Source organism: Delphinus delphis, chromosome 2, assembly GCF_949987515.2.
Source record: "Delphinus delphis chromosome 2, mDelDel1.2, whole genome shotgun sequence".
NCBI lineage: Eukaryota > Metazoa > Chordata > Mammalia > Artiodactyla > Delphinidae > Delphinus > Delphinus delphis.
This window is the reverse complement of record NC_082684.1, coordinates 746260-760199: the sequence shown is the minus strand read 5'-3', so window position 1 is coordinate 760199 and position 13940 is coordinate 746260. Positions and strand designations below refer to the sequence as shown.

The window sequence follows — 13940 nt, the reverse complement described above, 5'->3', positions numbered from 1 at the left end:
TGTCATGAGTACGTGAGCCGTAGAACGTGCCAGAAGGGCCAAAGAAGAGACCTCGGCAGGGAAGGGGGATGGGTGTGGTGCCGTTCTCATTAGGGCAGATGGGGTGGGCTTCATGCAAAGACTTGAAGGGGGTGAGGGAGGGACCCTCCAGAGCCTGGGAAGAGGTCTCTTCGAGGGGACAGCCAGTGGGGAGGCCCTGCCCGGAGGAGGGGGCAGGTGGGGTGGAGGGACGGGAGGCTGGGGCAGGGCGGGGCCACCACGAGGACCCCAGGACCTGCAGGTTAATTTCTAATCAAATGTGAGGCCCTTTCGGGCTGTGGACCAGCTGAGGCCTCATCCAAGATCTCGAGACAGGGCTGCCCTCGCTGCCAGGCTGAGAAGGCTGCAGAAGGCAAGGGGGTGCAGAGAATGCCACCAAGGAGCCTGCAGGCATGGCGACTGCCCTGGCCAAGGCGGCGGGCCGGCCAGTGTGGGAAATGAGGCTTCCTGGATGGGTGTGGCAGGCAGAGCACAGGTCTGCTGCTCGACTGGGGCAGGCTGCAGAGAAAGAAGGGAGTCAATTCCCAGAGTTTGCACCCAAGCCGCTGGCAGGGCGGGGCACCCTTGGCTGGGACGGGGAGGATGCTGGGGATGGGCTGGTCTGGAGGGACTGTCGGTGTCTTAGTTCTTGCGGCTGCAGCAAATTACCACAAACACGTGTCTGCTCACGGTCTGCAGGCCAGACGTCTGAAACAGTCTCACTGGGCCTCGAGCAAGTGAGGGCAGGGCTGCGCGGGGAGGGCCTGCTCCTGGCCTTTTCCAGCCGCCCGAGCGGCATCCCTTGGCCCGTGGCCCTGTCCTCCGTCTTCGAAGCCGGCAGGGTAGCCGGCCCTGCCTCTGTGTCACAGGCCCTTCCTCTTTGTGCCAGGCCCCCCGTGCCTCCCCCTCGTGAGGACCTGGTGATGATGCTGGGCCGAGAGGCTAGGACCCTCGCGCATCTCAGGGTCCCGGGCGTAGTCATCTGCACAGTCCCCACTCACAGGCTTCAGGGATCAGGACATCTTCAGGACCGTGTTCAGCCCACCAGCCAGATGTTTGGTGGCAGGTGTGTTGAGGGTGAGACGTGTTGTTGACTTCCAGCGCCAACATGTGGAATGAGGTCCACATTTGGGGACAAGAGAGGAATGCCAGCCGTGGACAAATGCTGTTGGGCGACAGGCTGGGTTGGGGGCTGCAGGGCACAACCAGTGACAAGGGGAAGCCGGCAGCGTGGTGTCCAGGAGCCAGCGAGGGGGGCGAGAACATGACGCCCGACACGCAGACCGGCCAGGGAGGGCACGGCCTCGGCACCGACCCCTCACCCCCGCCCTGGTCCGCGGGTGGGGAAGCAGGGAGGACATGCCCGAGGCTGGCAGCCGAGCGGGTGTCCGCCACGCTGGCCGCCCCTCCTGGTGGGGCGAGAAAGCCTGGGCTGATCGGGGCCAGGTCCACCCCCTCGCCTGCCGCGGGGACTCCAGGCAGTGGCGGGGAGTGACCAGGTGCTGGGCAGGACCAGCGTCTTCTCCAAGCCCTGTGGGGCAGCACTTTGTCTACTCCCCAGCCCGCCCTGCATGAGGGGTGCTGTCGCCGCGTCTGATGGAGGGGTGGATGCATGGAGGGCTCGGGGGCTGCCCGAGCCGTGCAGATGGTGAGGGCGGCTCTGTGCGCCCAGCTGCTCCCGCCACCACCACTCAGTGCTGTCTCCCGTGCGTGTGCGTGTGTGCGCTGCATGAGCACACGTGTGCCTGTGTGTGAGTGTGAGTCCGTGTGTGTGCGTGGCTGCAGACCCGCACACGTGTGCCCACGTGCATATGCCCTTGCTTTTGCATGTGTTTGCACACGTGCGTGTGCGTGTGCTTGCAGGGTGCGGACCCACGTGTGCACTGCATGTGTAGGCGCACACATGCTCATGTGTGTGAGGAGTGCATGCATGTGTGCACGTGTGCCTGCCTGTGTGGACGGGCACATGTCTGGTGTGGGCAGCAGGGCCTTTGGTGCAGGGAGCTCTCCCAGCTTCCTTGTCGCGGCAGCTCCCCGATGCATGCCCTGACCCTGCCGGCCCCCGTCCTCGGATGTTTGCCCTCAGCCTTCTGGGTTCTCTGACCTGGGGATACCCGAAACGCTGGGACGCAGAAACAGGAGGCAGGTGACGTGAGCCAAAGCTGTTTATGGGGCTGGACAGTGGGCGGGAAGGTAAGGGGGCCACAGTCAGGACCGCTGGCTCAGGGCCAGCTGGGGGAGCCACCCACCTCCCTGTATCATGATGCCCTCCTCTCTGTGTCGGGGGCTGGGCTCTGCCGTGGGCAGAGGAGAGTGAGTGGGGGTCAGGGGTGGGGCTGGAGGCCTCTGTGCACAGGGTGGAGTCCTGCCCTCTGGCAGCAGTGGGCGGCGTGGAGGCCAAGCTTCCCCCGCTGCAGTGCCGGCACCAGCTCTCTGGGACTACTTCACCTGCAGCAAGAGCCCCAGGGTCAGGAAGGCGGCGAGGTCCCAGAGGACAGGGTGCAGGCCCCCAGGTCAGGGCCCCCCCGCCCAGCTGAGTCAGGGACCCCACCTCTCTGACCCCCACGAGCGCAGGTCCAAATGCCTGTCCTATGCTAGGGCTGTGGGTGGAGGGAGGGGAGCCGCCCTGCCGGGCTCCCTGCTCACGGGGCGCCGGCTGCCTGGGCCACCCTACCTTGATGAAGGTGACGAAGCCGCCGTAGAGCAGAGTGACAAGGAAGAGGGCCACGAAGGTGAGCCACAGGCGGCCCGTGTCCTCCAGCTCTGAGTAGTCGTCACCGCTCTCGTCCTGGCTCCGCGGGGGCAGGGTGGCCAGACCTGGGGAAGCGCCAGTGCCACTGAGACCACGCCTGCGCCGGCACACGGTGGGCCCCCAACGCGCACATGCAAACGGCCTGCTCCCTGCCGGGCCGTGCTGCCCGCTGGCGCTCCGCAGGGCCTGCCGGGTCACTGTGCCTGGTGGGGCTGACGGTCTGGAACCAAACTGACTCACAGCTCAGTTCATGCCAGCGTGACTGGGTGCAGTGCGTGGGGAGCACTGACACCGATGTGGACACAGGGGGCCCGGCCCGGCCAGGCTGGACCACGAGAGCCTCCCTCAGAAGTGGCAGCTCTGTGACAGGGTGAAAGATAAGATGGTGCCAGCCAGGCAGAGAGAGCTGGGAACAGCGTCCAAGCAGGAGGAACAGCATGAAGAGTGCCCTGTCTCAAGAGAGCCTGACCCGGAAAAGTGGACGGGAGCTCCGTGTGCCTACAGCGGGGACCTGGGGCCAAGCGGCGGGAGATGAGGCCAGAGTGGGGCTGGGGCCGGGCCTTGCTGGTGACTTTATCCTGAGAACAAAGGGCTTTAAGCAAGGGCATGTGAAGGCCAAGTTTGAATATCAAAAAGTCATTCCTGCTGGAGTTGGAGTGGTTGGGGTGCAAGGCAGGATGAGAGGAACTTGCTAGCGTCCGAGCCCAGGTTAACACACTTGTGCGGAAAGCGCCCCAAAGTCCGGAGGGAGACCCCGGGGGCAGGTAGGAAGTACTGGGTCCCGGGACCCATCTCATGCCCCGGACTTTCCTAGTCGTTCATTCCATGAATGTTTATTGAGGGTCTTCCTCGTGCTTGACCAGAGTTACCGGAAGTGGGGTCTGTACGTGGTACTGGCCGGGAACCACTGGTCACAGGGCACAGGAAATAGGTGTGGAAATTGTGTGCATTGGAAATTTTTATAGCAGTCTGTTGAATCTAATAATAAAAAATCAGCACATCTTGGTTTCTGTTTGTCTCAGATTTCTAGTAATTAGTTCATATTGTATTCTGCAAAGGTATTGGTCCATGATTCATTGGAAAAAATTTAAAAGGCAGCAGCCCTTTGCCACAGAAAACTTGAAGGAGCCTGTTCTACACACATGGAATGCAGGGGTGAGCAGGCCGGGGGTCAGTGAGATGGGTAAACATGACGACAGGTTCCCATGGACCTGCTCCATCCAGTTAAAGGCCAGGTGTACCAGATGCCCCATGACCCAGCCCTGGCGTCAGGGATGTCTTCTCAGTTACACAAGAGAGCTCGTGTGAATGATAAGCAGAAGTTGGCGGGATGAGAAGGTGGGAAAGATTTGGGGTGGGGGAAGCAGCGTTGGGAAGAATTGCAGGTGAGAGAGGTCATGCCCATTCACCCCTCTGGAGCGGGGCAGGAATGTGTCAGCGGGCAGCCCTGGGACAGGGTTTCTGTCCTGTCCTGACAGGGACAGGATCTGGAAGTTTTCCTTAGGGCAAAAGAAGCCATGAAAAGCGCTTAAGCCGAGGGGCGACGTGACTGGCATTGCTTCCAGTCCCCACATCTGGGTCACCTGTGGGGCTGATTCTATTTGCTAGTTTAAATCTTGATGACGCGTGAAGGTTTTCGCTTATGTGCATGCCTAGGAGATTTTGATTGCGTGTGGACGTTGTGCACAGACAGACAGGGAGCCTGAGGTAGATTATCCATGTGTATTTTCCATGAAGTGGGCACACACCTCCTCTGTTGGGCGGGGAGGGTGAGGGGCTTATTGTTTTCACCAGGAGTTGAGCTGGGCTGGGTAGCAGGATCGCTGGCTTCTGGGTCTGAATGTTTGGTGGGGTCAGGCCCCTCCAGTGGGGCTTTGGGGTCTAAGCCTCGTCCAAGACTGGAGATCTCTTGCCTCGCTCTGCTCCCAGACACTGCTCACTCAGCAGAAGTCCTGGGTGGGGGAAGCGGCGGGTGGGGGAGGTTTGTCTGGGGCCCATCTGTATTCCCACTCCCCAGGCCAGCCCACACAGACGCTACACCTCGGCAGATTCCCTCGCGTCCCTCTCCTCTCATGGCTGCCCAGGCCTCTTGTCCGCCTGTCTGGGATGAGGATACAGTGGCCAGCAGCCTCCTCTGGCCCAGGGATCTGGGTCAGTTGGACGCTGAGTCCTCAGCTCTTCAGAGGCCTTAAATAAATCTGATTTCTACTGTTTACTCGACGTTGTCCTGTCGCCGCGTGAGTGGCCATCTCACTAGCTTCTGCACCCTAAGTGGAAGCAGAACCTCGATGGATGTTTAAAGATCACCTTGGCTGCTGAGTGAAGGATGGGCTGTGGAGGGGGCGACGCTGGCAGCGAGACCGGCAGGGAGCGCGGAGGTCTGGGGTGGGGTCAACAGAGAGAGGCGTGAGGACTCGAGGTATTCAGGAGTTGGGGGGCTGCCTGGCTGCGAGGGTGGCGGAGGGCCGAGGTCCCTTGGCTTCACTTTGGGGGATAGGACGCATGGCTGAGGAGTGCTGGGGCCGCAGAGCAGGCCAGGAGGGAGAGGCGAGGCGCCCCATGGGAGGCAGCGTTCCAGCTGCCGTTTTGTAACAATAACGAGGACCACAGGTGCTGGCCTATGCTGAGCACGCTGCAAGTCTCCCCTCCTTTGGGAAGAGGCGGACAGTGGTGGGCTGACCCTAGAGCGGCGGGGGATGGCGTGGCCTACGGATGGAGGACCGGGGACCCTGGGTCCTTGGAGGAAAGCAGCAGGACCCGTCGAGGCAGCAAGCCACGACTCGGGGGGCATGCAGCTGGCCCAGCGAAGAGAGAGGCTGCAATCCAGGCTGTGCAGGGGCTGAGGAGAGGGTGGCCGAGGCTGCCTTAAGCAGGGAGCCGTCCTGGCTGCCCTCCACTGGTCGGGAGGAGGGGTCGGGGCAGGGAAGGCCCAGCTGCCTGCCGGCTCAGACCCGGGGTGAGATGGTGCGGGCCGTGGCCTCCTGGACGAGGCCTTTCTTCCCCTCACTCCCAGGGGGCCCTGCGGACTGGCCAGGCCTCCTGCCACCTCTGCCGCCCACCCTGTCTCCAGAGTGTGTGGCCCTGGCGGGTGGACATATTTCTGGCCCCTGTGGGAGGTGTGGGTCAAGGCTCTGAAGGTGCCCGGTCCAGGGTCTCCTGGGACATGAGACCACGGAGAGCCTGCGCTGTGCCTGGGGGCCCGTCTGCCCAGGGGAAGAGAGAGGGGCAGGGGCAGGAGGCCATTTCAGTGACCCAGGAACAGACAGGCCAGAGGGGCGTGAGCCGTGACAGGTGGCCCAGCACAGACGGCGCCTGGATGGGGAGGGGCAGTGCTGTGAATCGGGCTGTGCCCCAGGCGGGCACTTCAGGAGGACACCTGCTGGGGCACAGGTAGGTGGGCCGGGGGTGCAGCCGCTCTCCGGGGGACCCTGCAGGGCCAGCGGGGGCACTGCCCACCAGGAGGCCGCTGCTGCCAGGCCCGTCTGTGTGAGGGCTGCTGTCCGGGCGTCTCCTCCACTCCGAAGGGTGCCCCTGGCGAGGGCCAGGGCCGTAGGCAAGGTGCCCGACCCCAGTACAGCAGGAGCCTTCCTGTCCCCCTCGCCTTGCCGACTCGGGCCCCCCAGCTGCCAACACCTTCCTCTGCCTGGCTCCTATCGGGTGGCCTGGGGCCTGGGCCCCTGCTACAGCTCCTGCCCGGCCCAGGGTGCCCACCACTGTCCCTGGGCCCCCACTACAGCCTCTTCTCTGGCGCTGTCTGTCCACTCTTCCCCTCTGAGTGGCGTGTGGTCAGGGCCTGCCGTGGGTGTGTGCCGGTCTGACTCCCTTGGGTGCCCTAACCCAGCCCCCGCTTCCGGGCATATCTGGCTTCCCAGGTGCTGACCGTGCTCCCGGATGGGCGGAGGTCTTGGGGGCTGGGGAGGCTTGGACGCCCCCGGGGGGCCGCTGTCTGGGGTGATCACCCTCACACCCAGCCCAGGGAAGGCCCTGCTCTGCACCCAGAGGTGGGTGCACCTTGGAGGGAGATGGCTGCTCCTCAGGGACTGGGGTGGGGGGGCCCACCTCCCACCCTTCCTGGGCCAGCACATGGTGTGTGGACACAGGGCCGGGCCTGATGGGGCAGCTTCCAGGGCACCCAGAGCCCCCAGGGCAGGGAGGCGTGCACTCCAGACGCGCAGCAGCCTGGTCCCCGCTGCCCGGCTCCTCCGAGGCTGCCCCTCCGCCCCGGCCCAGCGTCTGCCACCGGCTCGGATGGAAGCCCCCAGCCCGCGTGACTCACCACCAGTGTCCAGGTTCCAGCTGGCGCTGAGCAGCGTCCGGGAGGCCTCGTGCCTGACCACACAGGTGTAGGTGGCAGCCGCACGGCCCGGGAAGGCGGGGACGCGCAGGACGCTCCAGGTGCGGAACGAGGAGTTCCCAGGCTGGGCTGCGGGGCGCGCCGTGGCGGACCAAGAAGGGTCCACCTCGCGCTGCCCCTCCATCCAGGCGAGGAGGATGCCCAGCGGTGAGAAGTTGGACACCTCGCACAGGAGCCAGGTGGCTGCCTCGGCAGCGGGCAGTGGACTGGGCGCCGTCAGGACGCGGACGGCAGGCTTGCTGGGCGCCAAGGCCTCTGTAGCGAGAAGCCCGGTCACGCTTTGGGCCGGGGGCATCGGGAGAAGCCAGGCGGCCAGGGGACGCTGGGTCCCACCCCCCGGGGTCCCCTGGTGGAAGGAGGTGGCCAGGGGCGCTGCCGGCTGCGGTGTGGGGCGCAGGGGGCCCGCGGCTGCCCTGTCTCCCCGGCCTGGGAGCCGCCCTCACCGTGTTCTCTCTGTGCTGCCAGAGTCACTGGGGACTGCAGGCCAGGGCCACTCAGCGTGCAGGTGACGGACGTCCCACTGGCCCACAAGGCCCTGGGCAGGGGCAGGTGGCTGCTCTGGCTCCAGGACCCGTTGGTGTGCTCTTTGGGCTCCTCCTCCGTGTGCCCGCTGTGGGGCTTCCCATCCACCTCCCAGGACAAGCGGGCTGCCTGCAGGTCGCCTCCCACCGCCAGGCAGGTGAAGGTGGCCTGAGCCTGGAGCCACAGGCCCTGCAGGGGAGGGCGCAGCAGGTAGACCCTGGGGGGCTGGGTGTGGTTCCGGCACTCTGCAGGGGACAGGGACAGGTTGGCGAGGGTGTGTGGTGGTCCCTGGCGCAGTGGATGGGAGCGGGGTCGAGGGGTGGCCAGCAGCTCCTGGTGTCTTTAGTCACCGCCCAGCCCCAGGCCTGCCCTCTCCCCAGAGCCACCGGCCCTTGCTGCTTTCAGAAGGGCAGTGGGCCGGTGACCTCCCGTTGCCCACAGCCGGGCTGGGGTCTCGCTTGCAGGCAGGCTCTCTCGGCTGCTGAAAGTTCTCCACCCTTCTCCCCACCCCCAAACTTGGTTGCCCCAAGGACTGACCTCTGCAGGGGTCCTTTGGATTTTCTGGCATCCGGGCTTCTGTCTGGGTGCGACTGGTGGACAGCACTGTGGGGGAACGGGGTGAGTCAGGGTCTCCTCCCAGCTCCACAGATGGCTGGCGCTGTGGCCTGCCCGCACTGCCGGCCCCCTTCCCGCCCTCTGGGGGTCGTCTCCATCAGCCCTCCCCGAGTACACCTCCAGGCTCTGGCGGGACCCTGGCTGTCTGCTGCTGGTCACGAGTACCTGTGCTCAGTGCTCAAGGACCGTCCCCAAGACAGCCACCTCGACAGTTTAGGGTGATGGTGACCAGTAAGTTATTGGGCCATAAATTGCGACAGCCCAGGGGTCAGCCAACTTTTCTGTCAAGGGCCAGAGAGCAAATATCTTTAGGCTTTGCAGCTGCACGGGGTTTCTGTCTGTCCTCTTGCCCTCCTCCTCCTGGTCCATCCCTCTAGAACTGGAAAGGTCAGTCCTAGGCTGTAGAGATCAGGCTTTGGGCCGCATCTGGCCTGTGGGCCGTGCGAGAGCCGGGCAGCGTCTTGGTCAGGGGGCCCTCCCTTTTCGGAGGGCTTGGCTCGTGCGGTCAGCACACCTTAGGCCCCAGGTGGGTCATCTTCCATGGGAGGGCGGTCCGGCCCCAGAACAGGAGGGCCCAGCCTGTCCTCTTGAAGCTCCGCCCTCTACCCGCCAAGGCTGCCGGGTGGATGGTCCGGCTGCAGGAATCACGGCTGGGGCTGAGTGCTGACACATGCTGGGAGGGTTGTGGGTGTGCACAGCCCTGCCGCGGTGACCTTCTCATCTGGAGGACTGAACTATCTCCTGATTCCCCACGCCCTGTGTGCCCAACCAGGCCACCCCGAGCCTGGGGGACACGCACGGCGGGAGCAGATTCTGCCCTGGGGTGTGAGCGTCTTGACCAATGAGCTGGGCAGGGCCCCCACGGAGATGCCACCTCGGGTCGCGGCCGCTGTCCTCTGCTTGGAGCTGCACTAGCACTCCAGAGGGCCGGCGAGGGGGCTGCCATTCTCTGTGTGGCCAGCACACCTCCAGTGGTTTCTGCCCTTCTCAGAGCGAGGACACGCTTCCCAGGGTGGCAGGCAGGGGGAGGTGTGGCCCTGGGCCCCAGCCAGGCCCCCAGCACTCGAGAGCCTGGAGCCGGGTGGAACGGGGGTGAGGTCGGCTTTCGCCGGCTGCCACGGCTCCCCGGCCCTGTGGGTGGCACCCTGCTTCTGTGAGGGTCTCGGGGCTCAGTTCTGTACTCCTGGCTGCCTTGGGAATGCGTGCCCGCGTGAGGCTCCACAGTGAGCTCACGGTCAGCGGGTCTGCTGGGCCAGGTGAGCCTGGAGCTGGCCTGTGGGCTCTCCCTCTCACAGTGCCCCTCACGTTGTGACCTGACCACATTCATGAGGGGCTGATAGCCACACGGGGACCTGAGGTGGTCTCTGCAGTAGGTACCCCTCAGGTCAGTGCCCTGACTTCCTGGCTCAGGCTGTGACTTAAGGACTCATGGGAGAAGTCATGGAGGGCTGCCAGAGGGAGGCAGCTGGGGGCCGGGCAGGCAGGTGGGGGTGTGCGTGGGCGGGGGCTGCTGACCTGTGATCCTTGGAGTGGTTCGGGTGAAGTCCTCTGACTGGGGCATCACAGAGGACACCAAGTGGTTTGGAGTCTGCTTTGATGCTGAAATCAGGGAAGCAGTGAGCAGGTGAGGGTCAGAGTGCAGTGTGTACTGGGGGGAGGGGCCGCAAGGTGAACAGGAAGGGCAGGGGGTGGGGGGCGAGCAGGGTGATGTAGTGGGGACGCGCCTGGCCTGACCCCGCCCCCGGCCGTGGGAGGAGCCCGGCTCACCTGGGAGAGACACTGACAGGGACCGGTCGCCGTTGGGGTGCTTGACGCTGCACAGCAGGTGCTCTTCGGAGCCCTGGGGGATGCTTGAGAAAGGCAGGAGCACCTGGGAGGAGGCCGCGTACTTGCCCTCCCGCAGGACGGCCGGGAAGCTGTGGATGTTCAGGCTGCTGATGCTGGTGCTGTTACTGTAGCTCCAGGAGAAGCTGATGGAGCTGGGCAAGAAGTCCCGGGCCAGGCAGCCCAGGGCCACCGGGTTCTCATCAGACAGGGAGTTCACGCAGGAGACCAGGGGGAAGAGAATCGGGGCAGACGGGCTCCCTGAGGACCCGAGAGAGAGGACAAAAGAGAAAGGGGGCGTGAGAAGTGTCTCTCGTGCCCTGCCGGTAGGTCGGGGGTTCGGGCGACCCGCCTTCCCTCTGGGACAGTGGAGCCGGCGCGGCCTCACTGCCCCTGGCTCAGCTACACTGGGCCCAGGCTGGGGGTCTGGGGTCAGAGGGAGGGTCTGAAGGTCATCGGTGAGGATGATGCAGACTCAACTCCACCGGTCCTTAGCACAAGCAGGTCACTGAGGTCGGCCCAGAGCAGCCAGGACGGCCCAGCGTGACTCCCAGGGCTCAGCGGAGGTTAAACCCTCCCAAAGCAGCTCGTCCAAGTCGAGCCAGCCCAGCCAGTCCACTTCTGCGGGACCCATCTCAGTCCCCCTTGGTTAGCCCAGCCCCGCTCAGCCCAGTTCAGCTCCGCTCAGCCCAGTTCAGTGTAAATCAACCCAGCTCAACCCAGTTCAGCTCAGCTTAGCCCAACTCAGCCCAGCTCAGCCCAGCCCAGCTCAGCCAAACTCAGCCCAGCTCAGCCCAGCCCAGCCCAGCTCAGCATAGCCCAGCTCAGCACAGCTCAGCTCAGCCCAGACCAGCTCAGCCCAGCCCCGCTCAGCCCAGTTCAGTGCAGTTCAACCCAGCTCAGCTCAACTCAGCTCAACCCAGCCCAGCCCAGCTCAGCTCATCCAGTTCAGCCTGGCTCAGCCCAGCTCAGCCCAGCTCAGCTCAGTCCAGCTCAGCTCAGCTCAGCCCAGCCCAGCTCAGCCCAGCTCAGCCCAGCTCAGCCCAGCCCAGCTCAGCCCAGCTCAGCCCAGCTCAGCCCAGCCCAGCTCAGCCCAACTCAGCCCAGCTCAGCCCAGCCCAGCCCAGCTCAGCTCAGCACAGCACAGCTCAGCACAGCTCAGCTCAGCTCAGCCCAGCCCAGCTCAGCTCAGCCCAGCCAAGCTCAGCCCAGCCCAGCTCAGCCCAGCCCAGCCCAGCTCAGCTCGGCCCAGCTCAGCCCCACTCACACCCGTTAAACCAGGCTCAGCTCAGTCCAATCCACCTCAGCTCAGCCCGGCTTAGCCCAGCTCAGAGCAGCTCAGCCCAGTTCAGTCCAGTTCAGCCCCACTAAGCCCGGCTCAGCTCAGTCCAATCCAGCTCAGCTCCGAAAGCCCGGTTCAGTCCGGTTTTGTCCAGCTCAGCTCAGGCCTGCTATGGGCAGCCCAGGGTAGCCCTGCACAGCCCTGAAAGCCCAGTGGTTCTAGCCAGAAAGCACCAGACCCACTTGCCTCGGCTAAGGCACCCGGTCCAGGAATCCCACACAGCTGGGCTGGGCCCGGGGTCAGGTCCCTTTGTGCCCCTTGCTCTCTCCTCTCCCCGGAGTCCCTGCCCTCCCCTTCCCACTGGGCACCCGATTCCTCCGTGCCTGCCCCGGGCCCGGCCGGCTTCGGCTCCCAGCAGTGTCAGCCACCACCTTCCTCGGCTCCCTGGGATAATGCTTGCTGGCGACTTTACACTCCCTAAAGCATCTTGCAAGAGCCTAGGCGCATTTGCCCTCATCAGAAGGACGGTCCCAGCCTCTCTGGAATGGGCAGCGTGGCTTCTCCGGGGAGAGGAGAGCCTCGGGGACGCTTCCCTCGGCGCCTTGGCCTTCCCGGGCACGTGCCCGTGGCCCCGGTTCCTCTCACTCCCGAGTCTCAAATGAGTCCGACTTGACAAAATCCCCTCCAGGAGAAATCCTCATTAACAATGACGGGAAACGCATTTTTTGTGAATTGCCGCGCACAGCTGTGCTCTTTATCCCAAAGCTCTGCGGAGGCTGCTTTCCAGTGCACAGCAACGATCTAAAACCCAGAGCCGCCTTTCCCGCTTAAGCGAGGACACGGTAAGGGGTGCCCTGGTGTGTGAAGCACCCGGGCCCACACAGGCAGTAGTCAAAGACTGATTCCCCTTCGAGTGAAAACAAAACCGTTTCATACAGATTTCCCGGAGCAGCACATCCGGCGGCGCTGGCAGCCTTCCTCTTACCTTTCCAGGCTCCCGGTCACGGGCAAGTCCCGGGGGGTCTTTGGCCTGGAAGAATTCCTCCAAATCCCTTAAAAACGGCTGATTCACCACTAGCCCACTGGCCGGCGGCAGAAGCCAGGACTGCCATCCCCTGCTCCGGGCGGTCCCAGGAGACCCCCAGCCACGGCGGGCCTGGAGGCACCCGCTCTCGGACCCTCCACGGGAGCTCCTTCCACTAAGATGCTGGCTGGGCCGATGACTCAGAACAGAGACGGCCCTTCCAAAGCGTCCTGAGTCCTTCCGGACTCACACCCGCCTGCGTCTCCTCAATCCACCAACCAACATGGTTACTGAAATACTTCATGACGAATGCAGACATTTCACCTAAAATCTGTCCTGAGCTGGATCCCTGCAAAGTGGTCTCGAAAAATACTGAAAGGAGGGCAACCGTATCAGAATACCAGAGTGTTTCTTAGTCACGAAGAGAAAATCGACCGGCTAAAGACTGTGGGCACACTCATGGTGAAAACAGTGCTTCAGGGCATCGGAGGATGGTTTGGGATTAATTACCTTGAAGGAATACCCCATTAGAACATTATACGAATGCATTGATAAAATGCACCTAAGACTATTTACTTTCTTAAATGTTTACTCTGAAAAGGAATATAAACGAGCAGTTGATAAGCTAAAACTGAAATCGATTCAAATAGTTCAAATAGGAAGTAGGAGCTGGCAACCCCAGGAGCACTGAACGGATCCTCTCACAGCCTCGGAAGGACCAGCCCTGCCGGCACCTTGATCTTGCTTCCAGCCTCTAGGCTGTGAGAGAATGAACTTGTGTTGTTTAAGCCTGGCCTGTGGTTCTTTGTTGTGACAGCCCTCAGACACTCCTACAGGTGCTGTCCTGAGCTGTCAGCCCCGTGGCCTGCATGAGAACCCCCCCATCCCCACTGGGGGTGGCTGTGCTCTGTGGGACCCCTCATTGAATGTCCCACAGCCTGACAGGGTGGGCTGCAAAGGGCACCGTTTAATCAGAAATATGCACCGGGAGCCCACTGCCAGGGGAAGGGTTTCTCTGGGGACCCGTGTCCACTGCCAGCTCTCTTAGGCAGTCGCCTCTTCAAGCCCCTGCCACCCCTGTGGGCCCCCAGCACCCTGAAATTGCCTCCCAGGGGAGATGGCTCCCAGACTGCCCTCACCTGGGCCACCTCCTCTGGTCCCTGTGCCTCCTCTCCTGTCCCACTGCCTGCTGCCACAGCTGGCCCGGACTTCTCTGCATCGCCTGGCTCAGCTCCCTTCTCCGAGCACTAATCCCTGGCTCCCCTACCTCCTGCCAGCTGTCCCCCTTTCTGGGCCTTTCCTCTGTGTCTCTCCCGGCCGTTTCACCCGAGACCTCTGCGCCCGCTTCCGAGCTCCGTCACTGTCTGCTGGGCAGTGGGTGAGGGCCCGCGCTCCTGCAGAGCACACGGTGGCTGCACACGCGCCGGGCGCCCCTCCTGAGTCCCACCCGCACACACCAGGCACTCCCAAGGTCGGACAAGCCCTCCTGTGGCTGGGCTTGCTAGGAACAGAGACAGAGTGACAAGGCCTCACGCGGGGCTCGTAGCGG

The 13940-nt window shown here is 63.7% G+C and overlaps 2 gene segments (V, D, J or C); both read right to left on the bottom strand.

Moving 5' to 3' along the window:
• Nucleotides 1-13940, bottom strand: part of LOC132417612 (immunoglobulin alpha-2 heavy chain-like) — a 159891-nt gene that overhangs the window by 135749 nt on the left and 10202 nt on the right.
• LOC132421215 (immunoglobulin heavy constant delta-like) lies at nucleotides 4568-8274 on the bottom strand. The segment is given in 4 exon segments: nucleotides 4568-4722; nucleotides 7050-7379; nucleotides 7568-7891; nucleotides 8184-8274. Coding segments are annotated over 4 exon segments (756 nt in total).